The sequence below is a fragment of the Pantherophis guttatus genome, chromosome 1 (assembly GCF_059756535.1).
Source record: "Pantherophis guttatus breed Tessera chromosome 1, ASM5975653v1, whole genome shotgun sequence".
In the NCBI taxonomy this organism is placed as follows: domain Eukaryota; kingdom Metazoa; phylum Chordata; class Lepidosauria; order Squamata; family Colubridae; genus Pantherophis; species Pantherophis guttatus.
Genome location: NC_142063.1, coordinates 27,882,365 through 27,907,214, shown reverse-complemented (window position 1 = coordinate 27,907,214; position 24,850 = coordinate 27,882,365). Strand labels below are relative to the sequence as shown.

The window sequence follows — 24,850 nt, the reverse complement described above, 5'->3', positions numbered from 1 at the left end:
ATGTCATTTCATATTTCACTATTATCTGCCACTATGCTAGAGATTTCCATTTTAAGTATGGAACATTCACCTTCTGACGTTAGAAAATCCACATCCTAGCAGTTTATAGTCTTTCCCTAAAATGTGTGTGGTTTAGAATCTTGGCCATCTATAGGATTCTTTGATGTATAGGATTCCACTTATAGCATATTTATAAATTCCTTAAGCTATTAAACAGTTTACTATTTGACTTTTTCAAGATTTTAAAATTTAATTTTAAAGAAATTAAGGTCCAAATAAAATATATTTAGGAATCGGTGAAACAATATCCCAATATCCCAGCGTACAGTTTTAAATTAAAGTGGAGCTACAATGTTTTGAGAGCCTATGGAACAAAACAAGCTGCAAATCTCACTGCATCTTTGGTTTTGATTCCAATGAAGAGAGAAAAAATAGTTACACAGGTCAAAAATATGTCAGAATACAGGAATTTTTCTATACACAGATTATTGTTACCCAGCATTTTCTATTCTAACCAGTGGTTCCCCAATTGTTGACTGGGTCAAGCAAAACCTACGATCTACCACCAATGTATATCTCAGAGGGGAAAAAATTGTATTAAGATTCAGAGACATATATAATCATCACTGCTTCGTAAATCAAAGGGTGTATACATGTTCTGTGTTTATTGGGTGTTTTTACTTTAAAACAAGCAGAAGTATTTCTACTGAGACTAGTTAAGAAATTTTGTGTACAATTCACCTGCATTTTCTTCATTTTGAAAACTAAAGGTAATCTTAGTGGATTAAATCCTTTCATAAAATTCTTACTGCAAAAACTACACGGATACATGTGTTCCAGAATTTAGTGAAAAATAACTCGGAGAAAACTTCCACTTCCATTTATGCATGGTGATTAGAGTTGAATTATCAAACATGCAAACATATAAACTCTGGGTTATACATCACTATTCCACAGTAAAGTCTGCAATATCTCTTGTATGTTCCCTATGAAATATATTGAATGGCATTCATCAAATATAATACTAGCAAGCAGAGTCTCCATGTCAATAATGTCTTTACAAAGAAGGAAATTATACATCTAAAAGTCAAGTTCTTTGTCCTCCATGATATGACCACCACATCTAGCCCAATGTGTCCTTTACATGCAAGATACTATCAAAGGCATGTTTCTATGCATTAATAGTAAAGTTGAACAAATCAAATATCCAACATTCAAGAGAATTCAGTGTAAAATGGCATTGAACTGTGCACTTCTGTTCAAAAATTTGTCTGGATTCTGGATGTAGCTGCCCAAGAAACAGCCCTTAATGAGTTTGGCCCATCACAAAAGGAATGTTATTTTTTAAAATATATTTTGGGCTGTGATGTTTTTTTCTTTTGGGATTATTGGTTTTGCTCTTGGCCCAAATCTAAAGCAAAAAGAACAGGGCGTTTTAATCTGTAATGTACATTAGTTTATATCAGATCGGTAACTGGATGCAAGACAATGTTATTTAGCAAATTACATTGAATTAATTTTGGCCCAAAGTTTTATTTTAAGTAGTTCACATGCCATACATTCTCAAAATATATAGAAAATGAGGAATGGGATTAAAGAATATTCTTCCACCACCTGAAGTTTGAAATGACACATCTTTTAATTCAGAGTGCATATTTTAATTCCGTATCTTCATTTAGATTCATTTTTCCTGAAGTATGGAGGCATTGACTGAGATGCCTTAAGACTATTAATAAAGTGTGTACACTTTCTTTTCTGTATTTTGGTTTCTACTGAATACACATATGTGCTTGTATTTTGAATGCAAAAACAGCTCTGCAATAGTTACATGATTTAGAGGGTATTTTCAAGAGGTTTCGTTATTCCAGATGACTCAAAGCTTTTTGTACATTACCCCATTTCTACAGCTGATGGGAAAAAAATACTTTAGCATAACATAATCTATTGACAGCTAAGTAATTTAACAAATTTTAAGATACGTCTTAAGTTTTTTACTGAGTAAACTATATTTCAAATGTTCATCCAAATAAGGAATATGGATTGAATAACTAACTTCAGTATTGTTTTATAAAACAAAGTTAGTTTTTTCTTCATTAAAAATAATCCTGAGCTAAATGGAATACTAATACATGGCCAAGAAGCAAGCTAAGGTCTCACTCCCATGCTCATTTTCCAGGACATAAAATGCACCAAACTAATCCAAGTTATATATAATCATGATTATCTAATAAACCATAGCTTGATGAATTTACACTATACACAAAGTTTTAAAATATGATTTATAAAATATTCTTAGCATAATTAACCCAATCATACTTAGCATCATGATTACAAACCCAATCATATTATTTTTGGGTTATTTCTGAGCTAAGCCATGCCAGTTATTTTACACAGTTGTATGCTCTGCTTGATAATCTACAACAGAATAAATAAAAGATTTCCAATAGGAAACTTAAAAGAAAAGGCTGTAGAGCTTGTTTTCAGCAAGTAGATTTGTCAATTGTATTTTAATTGATTAAATGGAGGCAGTCACATTCAATTAAGGGAAACAATGTTGAGAATTGATAGTATGCTTGTTAAATATTAAAATACCCAAGCTTCCTTCAAAAAGTCCTCTATACCATGCTTTTATAATAGCCATATTTATTTCAATTTAATGTATATAGCAAGTGATATGGAATAATACAATAATAATAATAAACAACTCTATCATGGTATTTAATTAAAGGCTCATTCAGATATGCTAGTCATCCCTTTGCAACTAGGAAGTAATGAGTGCATATTTGTAAACCGAGCTGAACTTCAGTCTACCATGTCTCCTGTAAAGTAGTGAGGAAGAGGTATGGAGCCATAAAAATTATTTATCCCTGAATCAGATGAACCACAACAAAGGCAGTTTTCCCCATTTTTTATTTTATTTCACTATCTTCCTTTCTTGTGTGCTCCAACCACCATCCACCAAAATTCCAGGTTTCTTTTTCATAGCACAAGTGTCTATCTCTCTGTCTTAATTACTTCAAAGCAATCATCTTATCCATCAGGCATTTCGGATTCCCTATCTGCATCACTACAGGTTTGTTGTGATCCTTCATTTACCAGTCTATCACTCAGATCATAATAACTCAGCTCAGGTGTATAACTAGGATGCCGAACTGGTTGAATGTCTTCCTTACATTTGTGAAAGGACGATTCATCTGTTTGTTGATAATGAGATGCTAGCACTTTCCCAGTTTTAAGATTTATCCAGCTTCCTTTTGGCATGGATAATGAATCATAAATGAGTGCAGTGTCATATTCCATCTCTACATAAGCTAAGGATTGTGTACTAAAAACATCCGTACTTACATGAGAAACTAACACTTTCTCAACTTCATCAATACTCTGCACTTCATCCCAAGATTGCTGAATGCTGAGATCTGATACAGTAGTTTCAGATGGTTTATTGCTACTACTGGTTTGCTGATCAAATTTTGCTTCATTCAATTTCATGTCAGGTATGGGTGGTTTGGGACAACCTGCAGAATTTCTATTGTTCTCCAAAGCTGTTTTACTAAGCAAGCTTATACTTGTCTGTTGGCTATGATTTATCAGTACTTTTCCAGTTTTTCTGTTTAGCCAGACACCATTTTCTAGAGAAATTCTGCTATATGTCTGCAGAGCTTCATCTTCTCCTTCTACATATGATGATGAACTGTCAAGGCTACTCCTGCTTGGAGACTGATAAGACTGCTGTGCATCATTTGAGGGTGTGCTCCAAAGAATGTCATTATAGTGAAATTCATGTTTCACAGACTGCTTCCTTCCTTGATGGAGTTCCTGCTCCACATCCAATTTGCTGCTTATTTGGAGAGCCATCCCTTCTTCCTGTTCAGAGGCAATTATTTCTTGCTGTTGGCTGGTCTGCTGGGATGATATATCTTCTGCCCGTTGAGAAGTTTTTCTCTTCTGACTAGCTTGTTGAGTTGTTACCATCTCCGCTTCTTTGCTGGCCTGTTGAGATGCTTCTATCTGCTGGTTAGCTTGTTGGGATGCTGGTACCTCTATCTGTTTGCTAGCTTGTTGAGAAGTTTCTGTCTTCTGAGTGGCTTGTTGGGATTCTGGTACTTCTGCCTCTTTGCTGGCCTGTTGAGATACTGTTAACACTGCCTGCTGGCTAACCTGCTCGGATGCTTCTATTTCTGTCTGCTGGCTATCTGGTTGGGATGTTGTCACTTCTGGCTGCTGGCTGGTATGTTGGAATGGCAAATCTGCATGCTGGCTGGGTTGGCAATATTCCACCACCTCGGCCACTTTGGATATCACCATCACCATCTCTTGGCCAGATAGCTGTGAAGCTAATAACGCAGGCTTTGGAACTCCATCTATTAAAGCATCCTCCTGTAGATGTCCTCTTTGGGACTGCAGCAACTTCTCTTGTTGGTTTCCCACAATGCATTCATCTTTGCAGGACTCCTGCAATTCTTTTTCTGCTTCATTACTTTCAAAAGATATTAGTTCTTTCTCTTTAATCAATGCTGCTGCTGCCACCATCTGATTCTCAGGCTCAGACTCATCCTTACAAGTATCTTGCTGTGCTATAATTTCCTTTCTGTCATCTTCAACACGATGTATTTTATCAAGTTCAGTCTTTCTTTCTTTAGGTGTGGCATTCCTAGCAAAACTTCCCATTGGTGTGTGATATACTTTTCTTGCTCTATGCTCCTGAAGCCAACTTCTTTCAGTTTGTTGACTACTACATGTCATTAATTTACCAGTTCTTCTGTTTTTCCAGGTATTCATTCCAACTGAAATAATGCTGTATGTTTGTTGAGCCTTTGAAGCGCATGAAGGTTTTTGTTTTGAATCATTTATGTCACTTTCAAGAGTATTATCCTCAGCCACTTTGTTCAATTTATCTACAACCAGCTGATGTTCTGCCTCTACCACCACAGGTTGTTTACTTTCCCATTGAGGCAGTAATGTAGTGGATTGCTGGCTTACACTCCAAGACTCAGGCATGATGGCTTGTTCACTATTTCTCTGGGATTTGGGCATGATGAGTGATTCACTACACCTTTGAGATTCTGATGTATCAGGCTTCACACTGTCCTTCCTGTATCTGGATTCAATCAATGGCTCAGCGCTTCTTTGGGGTTCAGGGATGGCAGGCTGTTTGCTATCCTTTTGGGACTCAGATACAGTAAGTTGTTCACTGCCCTTTGGGGGTTCAAGTTCATATGGGTGATCACTGTCTCTTTGGAATTCGGGAATAGTAGGCCATTCACTATTATTTTGGGATTCAGATACAGTAGGTTCATCAAACTTCCGGGACTTAGGGCAGATGGGCTGCTCGTTGCATTCTGATGATTCTGGAATAGCAGGCTGTCCACTGTCTTTCCGAAAGTCAAGCAAAGGGGGATATTCACTGCCCATTTCAAACTCTAAAGAAATGGGTTGTTCACTGTCCCTCTGGGACTCAGAAACTGGAAGAAGATCTGCCTTCTTGAACCCACATACAAGACGTGGTTCAGGAATCGTATGGGATACAAGTGTTTCACTAGCTCTCCTGGACTGGGGCAAGTTGGGTGGTTCACTAGAGTTCTGGGACTGGAATATGCTGGGGGGTGCACTAACCCTGCGGGTATGGGGTATGTTGGAAAATTCCAAGGCCCCCTGAGGTTTAAGCAAGGATGGTTCATTGGCCTCCCATTTCTCATGAAATAATTCACTAGTTTTTGATTTACTTGCAAGAGGCTGTTCACTAGTCCTGTGAAGCTGCATGATGTTAGGTGGCTCATTGATCAGCTGGGACTCAATTTCTTCACTGGTCCTCAAGGATTCAGACACTGTACATTTTTCACTACATCTTTCAGATACAGGAAAAAGAGTTTCTTCGCTGCTCCTTTGGGACTTAGGAGAAATTGGGTAATCAGTGGCCTTTGGGGATTCAGATAAAGTGGGCTCTTCGTTGCCTTTTTGGAATTTTGTGGTAGCAGACACCTCTGTACTTTCCCCAAACTCTAATATCATGGATTTGTTGCTACCTCTTTGATATTCTGGAATGGTGACCTGGTCACTATCCTTCTGGGAATAAAGCATGGAAAACTGTTCACCATTTGTTTGAGATTTTGGAACAAAAGATTGTTTACCTTTCCAAGAGTCTGATATAGCAGGCAGTTCACTTGCTTTCTCAATTTCAAGGGATATAGACTGTTTGCTGCTTCTTTGGGATTCTAAACTTGGGGAGTGCTTACTGTCCTCATGGGACTCAAGCACAGCAGCCTGTTCTCCACTTCTTCTGGTCTCAAATGCAGTATACTGTTCATTAATCCCTGACTCTGAACAAATTCTTTGAGATTTTTGAACTCCGGGCTCATTACTTTTTGATAATGCTTCTTTACTGGCAAGTTTCTGTTTTTTCTCTCTATAATTCTGAAGCCAACTATCATTAGTCTGTTGACTCTGGTTTTGCATTAATTTGCCAGATCTTCGGTTTAACCAAGTAGTTTCCTCCAGTGAAATGATGCTGTATGTCTGTTGACCAAATGACATCTTTTGTTTCAGTGGCATTATCCTATTCTCAGAAGTGATAGTCCCAGGGGGCTCCTTTGCATCATCAATCTTGTTTTCTGTTCCTAGGCTACCATGGTGTGATTTTTGCTCTACTTCAAATAACATATCACTCTGATCATCTTTTTTTTTTAATTGATGGCTATCATGTTCAAATTCTTTTAACCCAGCTGATGGTCTGCTGTGATGAACTTGCCGATCTTCAAGAGGGAGACTACTGTGTCGAAATTCTTGCACTTCATTTTGCTGGCTATCATGGAGAGAGTCTAGTAAATTGGCTGGTAGACTGCAAGAGCGAAGTTCTAGAATGTCAATTGGCTTGCTTCCTTGGAGAAAATCTTGCTGTTTTTGTGGCAGACTATCAATGCAAAGATCTGAAATAACAGGCTTACCTGTTTTTTGCAAGTCATATTGATGACTCTCATGGCGAGATTCTTGCATTCCTAATTGTGTTCTAATGTTTGCAATGCTAACTGTATCAGTCTGTAAACTTTTTTCAAACAACTCTCTTTTCAGACTCTGAACACTATCAGTCTGCTGAGCTTGGTCAATTTTAATTTTCCGTATTTTTCTACGTCGCTTTGTTTTTTTTTCCTCTGATTTTGTTTTTTCTGTTCCTACTTGTTGGCCTCTTAGTTGGGTCTCCTGCTGTACTCCAAATATTTTTGGCTCTTGAATATTATATTGGGATTCTGGTACTGCAGGCTGTTGACTATCTTGCTTTGATTCTTGTCCCTCTGACTTTTTATTAATGTCCTGAGATTCTTGTTCTGTAGCTTGTTGACTAGCTCGCTTTGATTCTTGCCCCTGTCGCTTTTGAATACCATGCCAAGATTCTTGTACTGCAACAGATCGACTACTTCGCCTGGATTCTTGTTCCTCTGGCTGTTGAATACTATGCCAAGATTCTTGTACTGCAACAGATCGACTACCTTGTCTGGATTCTTGCTCCTCTGGCTGTTGAATACTGTGCTGAGATTCTTGTACTGCAACAGATCGACTACCTCGCCTTGATTCTTGCCCCTCTGGCTGTTGAATACTGTGCTGAGATTCTTGTACTGCAACAGATCGACTACCTCGCCTTGATTCTTGCCCCTCTGGCTGTTGAATACTGTGCTGAGATTCTTGTACTGCAACAGATCGACTACCTCGCCTTGATTCTTGCCCCTCTGGCTGTTGAATACCATGCCAAGATTCTTTTACTGCAACAGATCGACTACCTCGTTTTGATTCTTGCCCCTCTGGCTGCTGAATACTGGGCTGAGATTCTTGTACTACAGCAGAACAACTTCCTTGTCTTGATTCTTGCCCATCTGGCTGTTGAATACTGTACTGAGGGTCTTGTACACCCACAGACTGACTATCCCTGCCTGATTCTTGTCCCTCTGACTGCTGCATACAGTGGCAAGATTCTTGTACTATATGCCTTTGAAAAATTTGTTCCAATTCTTGCCCCTGTAGCTGTTGCATACTATGTTGAGATTCATGTAATACAGGTTTCATTTCAGAAGCCCCAGAAAATGTTAACAATGTTTCAGTGTTTAAAGTTTCTTTTTCTGAATTGCTTCTTATTATGGCTTGATGAAAAGGAAGTAAAAGTTCTGTAAGTGTTTCTGGGCCCCAAACAATACTGGTTTGCTGATAGCTAGATATCCTCTGACTTGTTCTTTCACAAATACAAGTCCTTTCTTTGTTCAAAGGCTGTCCCTGAGAAAATGTTTTGTTTGGTAGATTTGGAACACAAATGGCTTGCTTGCTGCTGTGCTGAGATTCCAATCTATTTATATCTTGGCTATCATGGTGTGTGACTTGTGTCTTTATTTGCTGACTATCATACTTTTCTACTTGTTTGGTTCCATCTTGCACACAAGCTTTTTTTATTTCTGTCTCTTCAGGAAAAATAATCTCCTGTTCAAAGCCCTCTTGAAAAGACTTTGGGGTTTGTAAAGGCTGGCAAGCAACAGGCTGATTATTACAATAGGATTCTTGGTCTTGGAGTTGAGGGCTGTTGGACTGTAATTGTTTCTTAAGAGGTGTTACACTACTTGTCCTTGCAGAAATATTTGTCTGCTCACTTTCATCCATTATTTCTTTTCGTCTAAAAATGCTTACTTTGCTATCTGTTTGCAGAGTCTTGTCCACCACATTTTTTTCAGAAACCTTTCTAGGTTTTTGTTCCATTACTTGCACAGAATATCCACTTTTCTGATAGTGACTGATCTGAGTATAATCCTCATTTGTGTTAGAAGTAAGTTCCAGATTCTCCAAATTGAGTATTTCCTCATTCCCAGGATTTATCTGGGCAGGTACAATTTCAAACTCACTCAACTTTTCTTTTAGCAAATTTGCTAAATTAATTCTGAGGTCCTGAGGTACCAGCTTTTGCAGCATCAGCAAGCCAAATCTCCCTTCTGAACCAAGCTGTTTTCTTTTAAAAAGCTACATGTAAAAGAAACATAAGTGCTACCTTTTCTGATCCCACTTCATAACGATTAATTCTTTTCATTAGGACTGTGACTTGGATGTAAGTTGAACCATTTTCTAGGTGGTGATAAATCTTTGTTGAGTGCGTATTTCTTATTTACAGCCAGTTGGAATCATGGCCTTTTATGTCAAAATACTAGTTCTAGATTAAGGAGTTAGCAAGTAATTTGTCTGATGATGGTTTCCAGTTCTTAGGCCAACTGCCTTTGTTCTACAAGCATCATAAATGGTCTGTGACATCACTGCACACTGTGCTCCAATCATTTATCTTATAGTTAAACAAGATTCTAAGTCCAAGCCTTTAGAACTAGGAATAGAGTTCACTTTTGCCATTCAAGGGCAGCAACTGAAGCCTCAACTATTCTTCTTACTGCCTTCTAAAGAAGTGATTTTACAAAAAGGTAAGTAATAATAATTTCCTTTAACGAATTCTTAAGTGTTACCTTAAGGAAATATTTTAGAAAATTGTTGAAAACAATCGGTTTGTAAAGTGCAAAACTGATTGTTTAATAATTTCCTTTCACCAGATTTTCTGACAGCCTTTACCAACTTCATTTCTTGGCTAGGAATTATGAGAGATGCAGTTCAGCGAGAGAGATGGCATTACCTATTAATTCAACAATTGCCTCCAATGTGATGTTCCCCTATTAAGGACCAAGGCCATCTGGCAGAGCCAGATCTTCAGGGTCCTGTGAAAGGACAGAATGGTGGATAAGATGTTCCATAGGGGAGGAGTCACAACAGAGAACCCTTTCCTCCTGGACTCCACCAGCCTAGTGTCACTGCTCATCAGAATTATACCTGGAGTCTACGTTATCAAAATTGTAGAAAGATTAAAATATTTCAATGCATCCTTGAGAGAGGAGATTGACTCTTAAGGAAGGATTGGTTCACACTCCCCTCAAGAATCACTAGATCCTACCATACTGGGCAATTTTTTTAGGGGCTGTTGTGAGGAAGGTGGTCATGCAGCAGCCTTAGTGGACTCTGGATGAAGCCATTAGTTGGACTCCTTTCTTTCAGGATTCAGACCTAGACATGGGATAGAAACAGCATTGGGTACAATTTTGGATCATGTCTAGCAGGAGAGGGATAGGGGATGATGCTCCCATCCTGGCTCAACCTCTAGCCAATTTCTGATATGTGGGAATGACCTTGGAAGCCAGGGCAAGGGGATTAAAAGGCAGTTTAGCCAACAGCAGGAATGTGATTGGGGCAAGAGGCTCAGAAGAGTCCCTCCTTTGGGGGCTGTAAAGGATTAGATGGGGAAGGGGAAGTGCTTTCAGCCTTACAGGGTAGGATAGAGCAATCGGGAAACCCAACCTGATGAATTAATTCTACGTTATTGTAAGGTTACATTAAACAGAATCTTGTAAGTCTGGAAGTACTCCTGTCCCCCTCCTCCCCTTGACTTGAAATAGATATGGATTGGCAACGGAGATGGTAAATGTGTTGAACTTCAACGGTCCACAATACTCTGGCAACATAACTAACGGAAAGGAGATTGGGGGAGTATCTCTGGAAGGTACCCGAGGGTGATTTTAGGAGAAGCTCGATCGAAGGAGAGGGCGGCAAAGGATTAGGCAGCTTCTGGTATCAAAGCGCGAAGGGCCGCCTAACCACGAAGCCTCCTATTTCTTACTAGCCTCGGCCTTCCTGGTACTACGATCGCTCTCCGCCCGCACTTCACTTGAGCGACTGTCGAGCAAAAAGCCATCCTGAGGGAAAAGCAAGGCAAGCCGGCGGCCCCACCTCCATTGAGTATCCGAAGGGGCCCGCCTTCTTTTCCCATTGGCACTTGCCCGACAGGCCGACTCCCTCTTCCTCCGGTCCTCTTCCCGGGCCGCTAGAGAGCGCAACTGGACCCTGGCCCGGTTGCTTTAGGCCGGCCTCTGCGTTTGCGCAGTGCTCGTGAGACCGAGGCAGCCGCGGCCCAGGCTTGGGAAAGTGGAGCGGCGGCGCCTGCTGCGGCTTGCGGCGGGGCCGGCGGCTTGGGAGACGCGGATGTGACCGCCGTTGGCCGGGCCTGCGGGCAGGGCCGGGGAGCAGTTGGAAACAGCTCGGTGCCCCTCCCCCGTCATCCCATCCCAAGGCGCGGGAGGAAGAAGAGGGGCTATGCAGCCGCCTCAGCCGCCCCCCTACGAGTTCCTCAGCGAGGAGAACGGGCAGAAATGGCGGGGGCTCCTCGTGCCGGCCCTGCGTAAGGTCAGTCCCTCCTGGCGGCGGCGGCGTCCTGTCAATGCGGGCGCGCGCTCTCGCACGCGGTCCTTCAAGGTGGGGAGCTGCGGAGCAACCGCCACCCCCCCTCCCTCCGCCTGCCCGCCTCCGTTGCCAGGCGTCTCCCGGACAGCGGGATCTTTCCTCTTGTCAGTCGGCAAAGTGCTCTCGCTCCCTCCCTCCCCTCCTCCCCCCCCCCGTTCGGCGTGCTTCAGTTTACCTCACGCGAAGGGTCCCTTTCCGTGCCTTAGGGAGCCGCCCCCGTCAGGGCACGCCCCCTTTAACCTCTCCATAAAGCTGCCCTGCCTAAGCCAAATGCTCTCCGTGGCCCCTCAGGCGCCAGGAGATCCTGCTGAGGAGCTTTCTTTTTCCGCCACCTATTTCTCACAACGTATATTGCGTTGCAGGTGTGATGTAGGGCTTCAGAGCCTGCTCTGTATCGTGCGTGTAGACTGAGGGGCTTTGGGGTCGGTCGGCCGCCTCAGCTCAAAGCCGCCTTACCTCACAAGGTTCTTGTGAGAATATTCGTTGTGAGTTCCTGGAGTTCAACGTCAGTAAAACCCAAGGACTTATCTGCAGGGTTATAAGAGGGAAGCTGTGGCTGTGTGGAAATTCCCTAATGCTTTCCCAAGAAAAACTTTCTTACTTGTTGATAATTAAACTTGTGTGCTGCCTTACTTCCAAGGACTTTGAGTCTATGTCGGCAGGGTCCCTCTGGTTTTTACTTCTAGGACCTGCCCATCTTGTAATTGCAAATTGGGGATAACTGAATTCAGTTGCTTGCAGTGGAGTTTCTCACTAATGTGCATTATTGCTGTGGGGAAAAAATAGACTGTTCTGTACATTGACTAAAAACTCCTGGAGTTCATTGTTTCTAACAATGAACAAATAATATAATCCTTGCTTACTGACTACTTCATGGAGTGACTGAAATTACGATGACACTAAAAAAACCTCTCCTGTCGATCTTCACAGTTATGACCATTGCAGAATTCTGCAGTCACATGATCACCATTGAGGTGCTTCTCAACCAGTTTGTGACAGGCAGAGTTAATAGAGAAAGTGGACATAAATTCATAAATTGTGATAATGTGATTTTTTTTCTTGTATATACTAACCTTGTAACTCAACATCTCTTAAGTCAGATCCTTTTCAGATTATTAAATTATTTTACCGAGCATTCTTGCTGGCATAATATAAATTGTAATCCAGGACCTGGGCAGCTTGTTGAGGAAGATTACAGTAACTGTATGTTGTATGTTCTTTTTACATGGAACTGCCAAAAGATTCAGATGTTTTTCTATACAATTACACAGATCATTCTATATTATTCTTTATTGGCTCCTTGTATAGACACACTTCCTGCCTTGTATTTACCTCTTCTGTATACACATTGATATTGTGATCATATTGATTGATCATCATGGTCCTGTAAATTTTTATGTAAGAAAGGAAGTTGAATAGATTTGTATGTGTATGGAAACTGCAAATATAGTAGGCATACTCAAACACACTATAAAGATATGAAAGGGAGACACAAACTGCAGAATTTGAGGTGTTTGTACTGCATGATGTTGACTATTGTTCGAATAAAGAATTCAGTCTAGGTACGATGCTGGTCCAGACAATGTAATGTGATTTGTGTATTTGTTTTTGACTCAACAAGAATGAGTCCTTTTGCTCTGATGGATTCATAGTAAGCCTAGCATGGTGAATGAATTAGTAATCTGAGTCATTGACTTATCTGTCAGTACACATACCAATTTTTTTATCCTTCCATATCTAGGGTATTTGTTACCAGTCAAAATCTAGTCACAGAATCTGCCTTTCGTCTAAGAAACTGAGGAATGCCTTGATTGTCTTGTATTGTTTAGTATAGTTTGATTTTTGTAACATAGTATTACATTTTAGGAAAAGCGCAAGAGTTTTGTGTTTGAACTGAGATGGAGCTTTCCTGTATTAAGAATTAAGAATCATGATGTGATTCTAATTGTACCATTAGCAGTATCTATTTCTTTTTTGAATAGTTTTCAAAACTCAGAAAAAGACAAGCAGGAGAACTATATAAGCATTTTTCTTTGACCTAGTTCGTGTGCTGAACTAAGACATAATGGATTTATTTGATTTATTATGTTGCATGAATCCATGAGTCTATAACACATACTTTATGGCTTAGTGTACTTTGTGTACTCAATCATTTGTGGATTGCTTAGTAAATCAAGTTAAGTGCTTAACACTGTATGTGAACCCAGATATATATTTTGGCCTAATTTATTTTGTCCACAAATTGTAATTGTATTGTAATTTGTAAACCATCATTTATACTTTGGCTATACATCCCTCTCCCCCCATCTCCATATTTAATGGCAAGTGAGCATATTTAGAATGTTGAGAAGATGTCATAGGCACTGTCACAAAATAATTTCATGATATTTTGGTTCTTTGCAAAGAAGATAAATTGAATGCTTTGTTGTTGCTGGTAGATACGTACATTTGTATGTATATATTTATGTGTGTACACATACTTTTTTCCCTAAGGATGCCTCCAAATACTCAGAGAAATTATGGAAATATAAGTTATGTTTGAGGCTGATACTTTGCTTTGCAACATGCTTTCCATTCATTTTTTTAATTAAAAGAATTTTTAAAAATAAAATGGGCAAGCCTGGCAGATTTCAAAGAACATGTTATTCTTCAAGAGCAATACTTTGGACTTAGCTTAGTATGTGAGAGATACCAAAACAATAATTTCAGTGAGAAGTTACTTGCTATTCTGATCATTTTAAATTTATTACAATTTGTATTATACAAATGTTATTTCTCTCCATGAAAAAAATACAGAACCCTAACCCTTCCATAAATTTTATGAAGATTTATGGTTACTGAAAAAATCATTTGATGTAACAGACAAAAACTGTTTTTCCTGGATTATCTTTCATCTGTCTGCTATTTTTGTTATAGAGCTAAATGGACAAATGTTTGTCCATTTTTTTTCTCAGTTACAATATAAGTTTGTATGTAAGAAGATTTACTTTTTTTTTACTGTAACTTCAAAAAATTAACAGGGAGAGAGAAAGTAATTGAATTGGACACATATCACTAAATTAAAAAGGTAAAGGAATGTTTGAGTTAGTCTCAACTCCAAGTGACGGAACATCCAGCAGTTTTCTTGGCAATAAATGAAAATAGCTTTCTCTTGGTCGAGTGGAAATAACATCCCAGAAGGCGACAGTGGCAAGCCACTTTCCTAACTTAGCCAAGAAAAGTATTTGGAGGCTGTCAACAGGAATTGAAATTAACTAAAGGACATCTTTTTAATACTATGCTTTCATTTTCTGAATAGTTTTTATCCCAGAGCTATAATTGCATTCAACAATGAACTAAAGGGCCACTATCAGTGAGCTTGTTGGACAGTATTACTTGGTCTGTTGTATGGATGTTTGGGTGGTTCGGGGTGGAGAATTGCAGTGGGTGGGAGTGTGTTTGGGGATTGTTATGTGTGTTGCACCTGGTCTTTGGGTGTTAAGTGAATTTTGTTGTAAGGGTATACTGTGTATACACATACAATGATAATAAAGTTATTTATTTCATTTATTTTTAACTTTCATCACTTAAATAATTCATTAGAAACTGCTCATCTTTAGTATTTACGGGGTTTTATATTTGTTCTGTGTGTACATATTTTGTGGTGTAAACTATCAGGAGTTGTCTTTTGAACCTGGTTATACACAAGCATTCTACTCCTTGCAGGAGCCTTTTATAGTCTTGAAGCCCTGTAGCTCCTTATTGCTATTAGGTGCAAATTGTTAGAGAAAGATAATCAAAAAAATCCCATGCAAATATTTGGCATGGAACACAATGAAATAAGTTATCAGTAGAAAATTTTTTTTGGGGGGAGAAGTTAATTGATTATTGCAATACATTTTATGTGGGGTTCTCCTTGAAGAAGATTCAGAAACATATTTTAGTGAAGAACATGGTGTCAAAGGTCATGACTAGTTATGGGAGATGATCATATTATGTCAGGATTATAACCTGTTAAGTCCTCTATGGCTTTGGGTCAGAGGGGTGTCTTTTTCTCTCATATTCGCATTGGAACCTTTTCATCAGAGACCTACTCTTAAGTACTCTCATATGCTGATATGGCTAATATAATGAGTGATTCAGGAATGGCTTTTTTTTAGTACTCTTCTGTAAGTATGACATGCTATCCCTAGGGAAGGCTACTTTGTATTTCTACTTTCTGATTATGTACCTGAATCAGCTTTTCAAAGTTTGTGAAGAAAGTTATAAATAACTGCAACTTCTCAGGGTTTGTGAGGAATGTTATAAATAACTGCTAAATTAATTTTAATACAAGTTTCAAAATAACTTATTTCAACTAGGGTGAATATGTATGCATGCATACATTTGTTTGGTTGATAGACTTCTGAAAGCCCTATATCTTCAGAAATTTAGTCATCTAAGAGGGTGTTTTCCAGAATGAGGGAATTGCAAGAAAGTACTGGGTAAAAATATTTCTGCATGATTCACAGTTCTAAATTTAGCAGCATTTTTTCCATTCCCTTTCACATACCAAGGCTTTGAACAATTACAGAAGATGGTAACACTAAGTTATTAGTTAATGAAATAAAAGCTTACCTGTATTCTTCTATATAAATATTCATTATTGGACATTTTATTGTGGAGCACTAAGAAAAATTAGTCTTTTAAAATTATAAGAGATATGATATGGTTATCAGTATATCTGCACTCATTAATTTGTCTTCTGATTGAACATAACAAATGTATCTTTCTGCAGGTTCAACAGCAAGTCCATCCCAACCTTTCAGCCAAGGAAGATTCCCTCTTTTACATTGAGGAACTAATTCTTCAACTGTTAAATAAGTTATGCATTGCACAGCCACGGACATTTCAAGATGTAGAGGTATGAATGCAGTATATGTGAGGGCGGGAAAAGCAGGTGTTTCCTCACAAAACAATGTTAGTATGAAAAGAGGAACTCAAAAATTCAACAAATTAAATCATGCAATAGAGTATTACTTCTCTAATCTAATAACGTAGATCATGAAATAGGCAGAATTTTAAAATTGGTATGTAGATATACTGATCAATATTATCTGGTATAAGCTATTGTACATAATATTAAACCATCAAAATGTTATTTTTAGAGAGATAGTTTAGAGAGTTAGTTACTGACAGTAGACCTTTAAAGGAAGTCCTTAACTTATGACCACAATTGAAGACAGTTGTTAAGTGAATTTTGCCCCATTTTACGACTTTTCTTGCCACAGTTGTTAAGTGAATCACTGCGGTTGTCATGTTAGTAATACAGTAGTTAAGTGAATCTGGCTTTCCCATGGACTTTGCTTGCCAGAAGGTGACAAAAGGTGATCACATGACCCTGGGACACTGCAACTGTCATAAATACATGCCGGTTGCCAAGCGTCCGAAACTCCAAATGTTGATCATTTGACCATAGAGGTGCTAAAACGGTTGTAAATGTGAAAAATGGTTATAAGTAAGTTGTAGTGCTGTTGCAACATTGAATTGTCACTAAATGGATGGTTCATTTTGTTAGTGTTCAAATTTGGTGCTGAACAAAGAGAGTTATGACTGATGTCCAAAGTTATAGCTGTTACAATGCCCCCTTGGTCACATGATTAAAATTTGGCACTTAGTAGTGTACCTGCCCTTACCATTGCAGGGACACTGCAACTTCCCCTCACCTAACTATCTCTTAATCTTCCAGCTACCCACCAGTTCATAAAAAGCTGTTACGGTCCTGGTGGCCTCATTCTGCTCACTGGCTACTTCTCCCAACCTCACCAGGGTTTTCTTTCCTCCACCCCATGGCCCTCTCCCAGCCCACCACAGCCGGAAGACCCAGGCCCTCTCCTTGCCCCATTATGCCCGCCTCCTTAATTACAGAAAAAGGCAAAGATAAGTGGACTTGGGCATGATGGGGCAAGAAGAGGGCCTGGCCCTCCCAGCCCTGGCAACTTTCATGTGCTGGTGGGTGCTGAATCTCCCAAGGCCTGCCCCATCCCCTGAGGGACTACTGTAGAATTGCTTAATGACCTGCGCAATAGCAATAGGTCTTAGACTTATATACGGCTTCACAGTGCTTTACCGCCCTCTCTAAGCAATTTACAGAGTCAGCATATTGCCCCAAAAATCTGGGTCTTCATTCTACTGGAAGGATGGAAGGCTGAGTTCAACCTTGAGCTGGTGAGATTCAGACTGCTGAACTTCTGGCAGTTGGCAGTCAGCAGAATCAGTCTGCAATACTGCATTCTAATCACTGTGCCACAATGGCTCTTAATACCTTGATAGCTTAATGCCACAACTAAGAGAATGGGATTGCAGTCATGGAGCAAAGTGGTCAGATGGACATCTTGCTTAGCAACCGCTTCACTCAACGATCAAGAGTTTGGTCCCAGTTGTGGTTGTAAGTCAAGGACTACCTATAATGCTCTTCTACATTAAAGCATACAAGAGAAATTGCATTGTTATTGCAAATAAACTTATGGAAAGTGTGTAACAGAGAATCTTTATTCTTAATTCCTAATGGTGTGTTCAGTTCCTATGCATTATGCTGTTTTCCACTCCATCAGAAAATTAAAATAATATTTTGAAAAGTATTCTGAGTCAATGCAGTGCTGCATGGCTGTTGTTTGGAAGGGAAAAAAATACTCAGATAAATAAATGATATATTCTAGCAAAATTTAAAGAAAGGAATCTGGCTCTCTTTTTTTTATTGAGAATTTGATAGATGGGTTTTTTTGCACTTGGACAGGAGCGTGTTCAAAAGACATTTCCTCATCCAATTGACAAGTGGGCAATCGCAGATGCACAGTCAGCTATCGAGAAGCGAAAACGAAGAAATCCTCTCCTGCTGCCAGTGGACAAAATACATCCTTTATTAAAGGTATACTGGGACAAAAATATTGGTGATTTAATATGACATTTTTAATCTGCTAAATTTAATAATTTGTTCTCCTGTCCTTCGCTAAGACACTCTTCCCTGAAAAATATGAATTGTGAAATAGCAGAATATAACTAGACATGCAAAAAAATATACTCTTTCTTGAAAGAAAAGTGTGTGTCCTGTGGTTAGAAAAGGGGGAAAGATTCAAGCAGAGAAAGAAATACCATTTCTAGTTGTGGGTAAAAAGAAACCCAGAATGGCACCAGCCTGACAATAGTATGTAGAATCTTATCCATGGAGGTTATGCTTCTCTTTTTGGAGGCTTGTATATGTTCTGCAGGATCATTGACTCCAAGTTAAAGTGTGTATCCTTTATGCCCTTTCCATCGTGAAGTAACATTATTGCGGGGCCTAGGTGTCATCAAGTGAACTTGTGTGATGTCAGAATATTTCCTCTAAAAAAAGATTATCATTTTCATAATAGTTTGCAAGAATCTCTCTTAAAACTGCCAAAATTACAAAGGATTTGGGTGGTTTTGAGGAGGGAATCAGAGACATCTTTTTCAAGTATCTCATGTTGTGTAGCCTTGCATGTAAGTATCCTTGTGGTACCCAGCTGTCTGACTTTGCTCAGATAAAAGCATAATAAATGGGATTTTATACATATTCTTTTGTGTTAATTTTCAGGAGGTTCTTGGTTATAAAATAGATTATCACATGTCTCTTTACATTGTGGCTGTCCTGGAATACATCTCTGCTGACATCTTAAAATTGGCTGGCAATTATGTTTTCAACATACGACATTTTGAGATTTCCCAACAGGACATTAAAGTATCCATGTGTGCTGATAAGGTGAGGTTCTATGGAAATCCCAAATGTATGTAAATATTTCAGCTCAATTATATAGTTGTTGGGTATTCCTCTTGCTATTTCATCTTGCCATAAATAGTATCTTTGTTATAGAGCAGCTTTAAATTACATTTCTGTGTCAATAACATGTACTCAAAGAAATTATGACACTTCTCTCAAAAAATTGCATTATTAATTTATTAGTCAATAAAATATTGAATTCAGTAATTTATCAAAAAGGCCATAACTTCATATTGGTTTATAAAATATTTGCTCATGTGTAAAATATCTCTTCTCTATTTAGGTGTTAATGGATATGTTTGATCAAGATGACATTGGTTTGATTTCCTTATGTGAGGAAGAGCCTTCTTCTTCTGGTGAACTTAATTACTATGATCTTGTCAGGACTGAAATTGCAGATGAAAGACAGTATCTGCGGGAGCTGAATTTGATCATAAAAGTATTTCGAGAAGCTTTTCTATCTAACAAAAAGCTGTTTATGCCCAATGTAAGTCAGTCCTTTGCCAAATTAGCCCTTTGTTGTGTGCTTTGAAATAAATTTAATTATGGGAAAAACTTCCCCCTTTTGAAATCTTATTTTAATGAGCAACAGGTAACTAAAATCTGCTTTATTGCATGTTAGTTTTCTAGTTTCTCTTTTTTTAAAAAGTGTTATTTTTCAAAAATGCAAACAAATTGTTTCTTCAGGGAATCAAAATGAATTACTTTATTCTGATGCAGCAATTAAAATAAATCATAAATAATGCATAAAAATTAGAATTGAAATCTTGCCATATACTGTTACAACTGCAAGTCTTTTAAAGGTATTTTGAGACTTGGTAGCACAATACATGGAGAAGTTCAGCTCTGTGAGTGCTTTCCATTCAAAAGAACTGGACTTCTTATGTAAAATGCCACTTTTTTCATAAACGTCTGTTTAAAGAACAGTAGCCGGGGCAAGCATTTTATAACAGATCAGAAGTTTGTGTAGAAAAAGACTATATAAAATAACTCATCAAGTCTAAAATTCTTTAGATTTGACTTACCAACATTCAAATACCTATACTTCAGCTCCCCAAATTCTCCAGCCAATTCTGGGAGTTGAAATTCAGACATCTTAATGTTGCTAAAATTGAGAATAAACTGGTCTAAAATGATACAAAATCTTTTTTAATCTTTTGGTTTAATTTAAACTCTTGTATCAATTTTTAATCAAATAGCAGAATATTTAAAACAAATGTAAAAAGATACATATTCAGAATGGATTTTTTCCCCCTCAGGATATTGACATGATATTCAGCAACATCACAGATATCCATGAATTGACAGTGAAACTCTTGGGATTAATTGAGGACACAGTTGAAATGACTGATGAAAGTAGTCCTCATCCCCTGGTTGGCAGTTGTTTTGAAGATCTAGCAGAAGTGAGTTAGCAGTGCTGTTCCATTTATTATTCAGTGGGGCATGATTAATTCAGATTTTTTGTTGGGGGGGGATAAGAATGAATTTTTTCTGCTATGGAGGATTACTCTATTTCTGTCTCTACCTACAAATATATAATTAGCCTATTAAAGTGCAGGCATATAATACATTTATTATAAAACTTTTTTTATAATTGGGAATACAGACTTGAAGAATATACACGGTGGGCAAACCTAAAAAGTCTTTTTCTTTGAAAGCCTACCGTATTTTCCGGCGTATAAGATGACTTTTTAACACATGAAAATCTTCTCAAAAGTCGGGGGTCGTCTTATACGCTGGGTGTCGTTCTCCTGTTACCAGGCAGACCAGCCCAAAAGATTCTGACGAGCCTTAAATGGCTCTGGCGATCCAAGCTCTGACGATCCCAGCTTTGCCTGCTAATCAGGCAACTCAGCTGGGATGCCAGAGCCATGTAAAAGGAAAAAACTTTTTTCCTTTTACATGGCTCTGCAAGCTCTGACGATCCCAGCTGAGTTGCCTGCCAATCAGGCAACTCAGCTGGGATCGCCAGAGCCCTGTAAAAGGAAAAAGTTTTCCCCTTCCAGCTTGCTTACCTTAGCTGCTAGTCGCAACACTTGCCTTGCTTCGCTTGCCTGAATCCATTCCATCAGCAAGCCACTCCCTGCCTGCAATCAAGCAGGCAGGAGTTGTGGACTTCAACTCCCAGAATTCCTCAGCCAGCAAAACAAAGCTGGTTGAGGAATTCTGGGAGTTGAAGTCTACAAGTCTTAAAGTTGCCAAGGTTGGAGACCCCTGTTCTATTGGGTAAGATTTTTTTCCCCTTTGGAAGCTTTAAAAAAAATAGTTAATTGGGGTTTTTTTTAGTAGTTCTTTTTTAGACCTAGCCATTTAAAGTTTAGGAAGTTTTAAATTTAGTTTTCATATAAAAATAAAAATAAAATAATATTTGTGCAGCTTTCTGAGATTTAGTGTGTTTCTGTAGTGTTTCACTCTAACTACACAAACACACAAAATCTCACAAAGCTGTATGTGGAATTTTGTGTGTGTAAAGTGTGAAAGTTGTTTTTTTGGGCTTTTTGTGGCTGTGTGAGGTTCCTGCTTGTTGCAGGGGCCATTTTGGGTCTAGCACAGCTGCTTTTACATTGTGGGTGAGCCATTGATGTTTTTTAATTTTTATTTGGTGTGCGTTGGAAGAGGGGTAGTCTTATACGGTGAGTATAGCCCAAACGCTATATTTTAACAGGAAAAGTCGGGGGTCATCTTATACGGCCAGTCGTTTTATACGCCGGAAAATACGGTACTTATTCATTGTGAGTTCCTCCAGTGTCTGAATTTAAAAATACAAAGTTAATTATACAATATCTTAAATGGGAAAAGTACTATTTCAGGTATCATGTTTTCTCAGCTTATTAGCAATTAAAGAATGTCAAAGTAATGCTTTAATAATTGGTAAGTTACTGTAGTGGTTTCTTTTGTCACACGTGATAACAAAATATTCTTGCAGAAAACAATGATGAAATGGCTTGTACTCTTTCTGAAGTACTGGATTGTTGCAGAATATATCATACAGTATGTGGTCACAGCTTCCTTTTCTGTAATTTATTAGAAAATACTAATAGTTTGCCTTTCTACTTCAAAAGTCTTTGCTGATTTAATCATTTTCTTAAAACTATGATATGTAGAGCAATTCTTTGGAAAGTTGGTTAATATCCCCTAAGAGATATTTTCAGGCTTAATTAAACACAAGATCAATTAAACATAAATATTATCTTAAACAACCAGATCTTGATAAAATCTGGTGTAACTGAGTTTTGGAATAATATTAAAACATGGTTTGTTTATAGAAATGCCCTTGCATTGCCCTTCTTTCTTCCCTTTAACAATAAATTCATTTCTCCATTTCCTAGTTTTCAGTAACTAGAATTTTCTGATATTTAATGGCTTGCTCTAAAAACAATTTGATTAATTTTCCAACTGTGATTTGTCAATTCACACTTAGCTAATGAAAAAACAGGAACTAAATAGGAGAACTGTTAGACTATGTAATTGTATATCAAGTACATCAGTTGCATAGTCATTTTGATTTCTAAACTATAGCATGTTGTTAAGATGAACCGATATGTATGCTGGCTGGGTGTTTGAAATTATCACTGGATTCATTTTCAGATGAAAGATTTCTAGTTATTTGTGTTTTATATACTATACTTACAGTTGTATAGTGTTTAAATGTGTTTGGATAAAATTATCCTTGCTATATATTGGTCCAATTGGATGATGCTTGAGTGATTTAGATACCCTTTTTTTAAAAAAAAGAAAAAGAAAAATTAGTAATATCTAATTTGAGTTGCACTTCATTATCCAAGTTGGATAGATGATATTCCATTAAATATGTAAAAGTAGAACAATTAAAACTTCTCTTATGTAATTAGTAATTTCTCTAAATCACATATTTTACAATGCTTATTCTATTTTTTTAGGAACAAGCCTTTGACCCATATGAAACCTTATCACAGGAAATCCTTTCACCACAATATCAAGAACATTTTAATAATGTAATGGCTAAACCTGCTGTGGCCTTACACTTCCAGGTATATATACAGATGTGAAAGTTCTAATATAAAAATAAAACAGAAAAAATCTCTCTCATATGTTAACAATCTTGATAGAATAATTTAAATTATAGAATCTGCATATTGTTGAATTCCAACCCTCATCATTTTCCACCTGTATTGCTAAAATTGTAAATTTGCAACGTTGGTAGGTCAAAACTGTAGATGGACAGAAGTATTCTTTTTGGAGAGTAGTGGCTTTCTCCTTACAACCGTGCCAGGCCCACCAGTGTTGTTCACTGTTGTCCTGAAGATGGTTTCATGAAACCTGGCATTTGCCATTAGAAGAGAGGTTTTTAATTCCTTAGATATTACCTGGATTCTTTGAGACCTCATGATGTATTAAATATCTTGTTCAGTGTGATCTTGTTCAATCACTAAAATAGCATTAAATTGCCCCCATATGTACACAATCTGCCTGTGTAAATAGTTTTATAACCTTTTTCTGCCTTGCGAGCAACTGTTTTCAGAAACCTCCTTTGTTCAAGCCTTGACACGCTTCCACATACCTGCTTTGTAAAGATCAGATTTGATATTGAATTCCCAGAATTCTGTTCTTTAAGACAGGACTGCCCACCTGATTATCATTCTATTGATTAAAACATCTGATTCTAATTTCCCCTTCAAATGAACTCATAATCCTAGCGGTTCATATATCTTGCAACATGCATACATGTAGCTTTGGATCTTTTTCCTCAATAAATAATAAACAAGTATAATATTTTTGACTCGTTAATTTAATTGGGTTCTCTTTGTTCTAGGATAAAGTAGTGTGGAAAATATATGTTTTAAATAATATTTTATTATTTTATTAAAATAATATTTATGCAGAAATATTGAACATTCAAAAGGATTAACAAACTTTTAAGCACCACCATTTACACAGACACAGACGTAATACAAAAAATTAGACTTTTTTTTTATTTATTTGATTTATATGCCGCCCTTCTCTGGAGACTCAGGGCGGCTTACAATGCGTTAAGCAATAGCCTTCATACTTTTGTATATTTATACAAAGTCAGCTTATTGCCCCCACAATCTGGGTCCTCATTTTACCTACCTTAGAAAGGATGGAAGGCTGAGTCAACCTTGAGCATGGTGAGATTTGGACTTGCAGTAATTGCAGACAGCTGATGTTAATAACAATGCTTTAGTCTGCTGTGCCACCAGGGCTCTTTTTATAACTTTCCACCTCTTCTTTTCTGGATTTCAGCTCTTCTGTCTAATGAAGAATTTTTGAAAGCTTGCAATTAATAATTTTCATTGGTCTAATAAAGATTTTTTCCCCTTCCTTCAGTTGAAGATTGCCTATACTGCCATATAGCTGCTTTGGCTATGGGTATAGATTATATCTATGATTTATAAAGTTCATGGTCTTCAATGGGCTATATTGTTTTCTCAATTGTGGTATTGTCTGACAAGCAAACATTGGCTGTCCATAACTTACCATGATTCTTTAGTTAACATCACAATGATTGATTTGGTCTTTACAGTTTAATTATATATCTGTCACTGAACTAAGTTCTTTCCTTAGACAACGTGTATTCCATAGAATCTCTAGAGCAGTAGTCTTAAAGCTTTGTGGCACTCACACAAGAGAGGATGGAAGCCCTTTGGGGCACTGCTTGCACAAGTAGACCTGCGCTCACGTACTGGCCCGCCTCTCATGTGGCCCAGTTCCGAATAGGCCATGGCCCTCCTACAGGCTTCTCCATGCCAAAAGCTTTTGCAAAGGGATGGAAGGCCTGAAGCAGTGTGAGATTGTTCC

At 38.1% G+C, this 24,850-nt stretch overlaps 2 protein-coding genes across 3 annotated transcripts in view; one reads left to right on the top strand and one right to left on the bottom strand.

The window, feature by feature from the left end:
• Positions 1-2,896: 2,896 nt before the first annotated feature.
• Positions 2,897-9,913, bottom strand: LOC148116371 (uncharacterized). The gene has a single exon (XM_087881637.1). The coding sequence runs from the start codon at positions 8,938-8,940 to the stop codon at positions 3,031-3,033; it is 5,910 nt and encodes a 1,969-aa protein (XP_087737763.1). The 5' UTR covers positions 8,941-9,913; the 3' UTR covers positions 2,897-3,030.
• Positions 9,276-24,850, top strand: part of SOS2 (SOS Ras/Rho guanine nucleotide exchange factor 2) — a 40,276-nt gene continuing 24,701 nt past the window's right edge. Inside the window, exons 1-7 of one of the 2 annotated variants that reach the window (XM_087881647.1) lie at positions 9,276-9,434; positions 16,052-16,177; positions 18,050-18,181; positions 18,869-19,033; positions 19,335-19,538; positions 20,311-20,454; positions 22,951-23,061. In XM_087881647.1, coding sequence (XP_087737773.1) covers positions 18,899-19,033; positions 19,335-19,538; positions 20,311-20,454; positions 22,951-23,061 — 594 coding nt within the window. In that variant the 5' untranslated portion in view covers positions 9,276-9,434; positions 16,052-16,177; positions 18,050-18,181; positions 18,869-18,898. Of the gene's footprint in view, positions 9,435-10,823; positions 11,239-16,051; positions 16,178-18,049; positions 18,182-18,868; positions 19,034-19,334; positions 19,539-20,310; positions 20,455-22,950; positions 23,062-24,850 lie in introns of those variants that run through there. The other variant, XM_034433342.3, reaches the window with a different exon arrangement.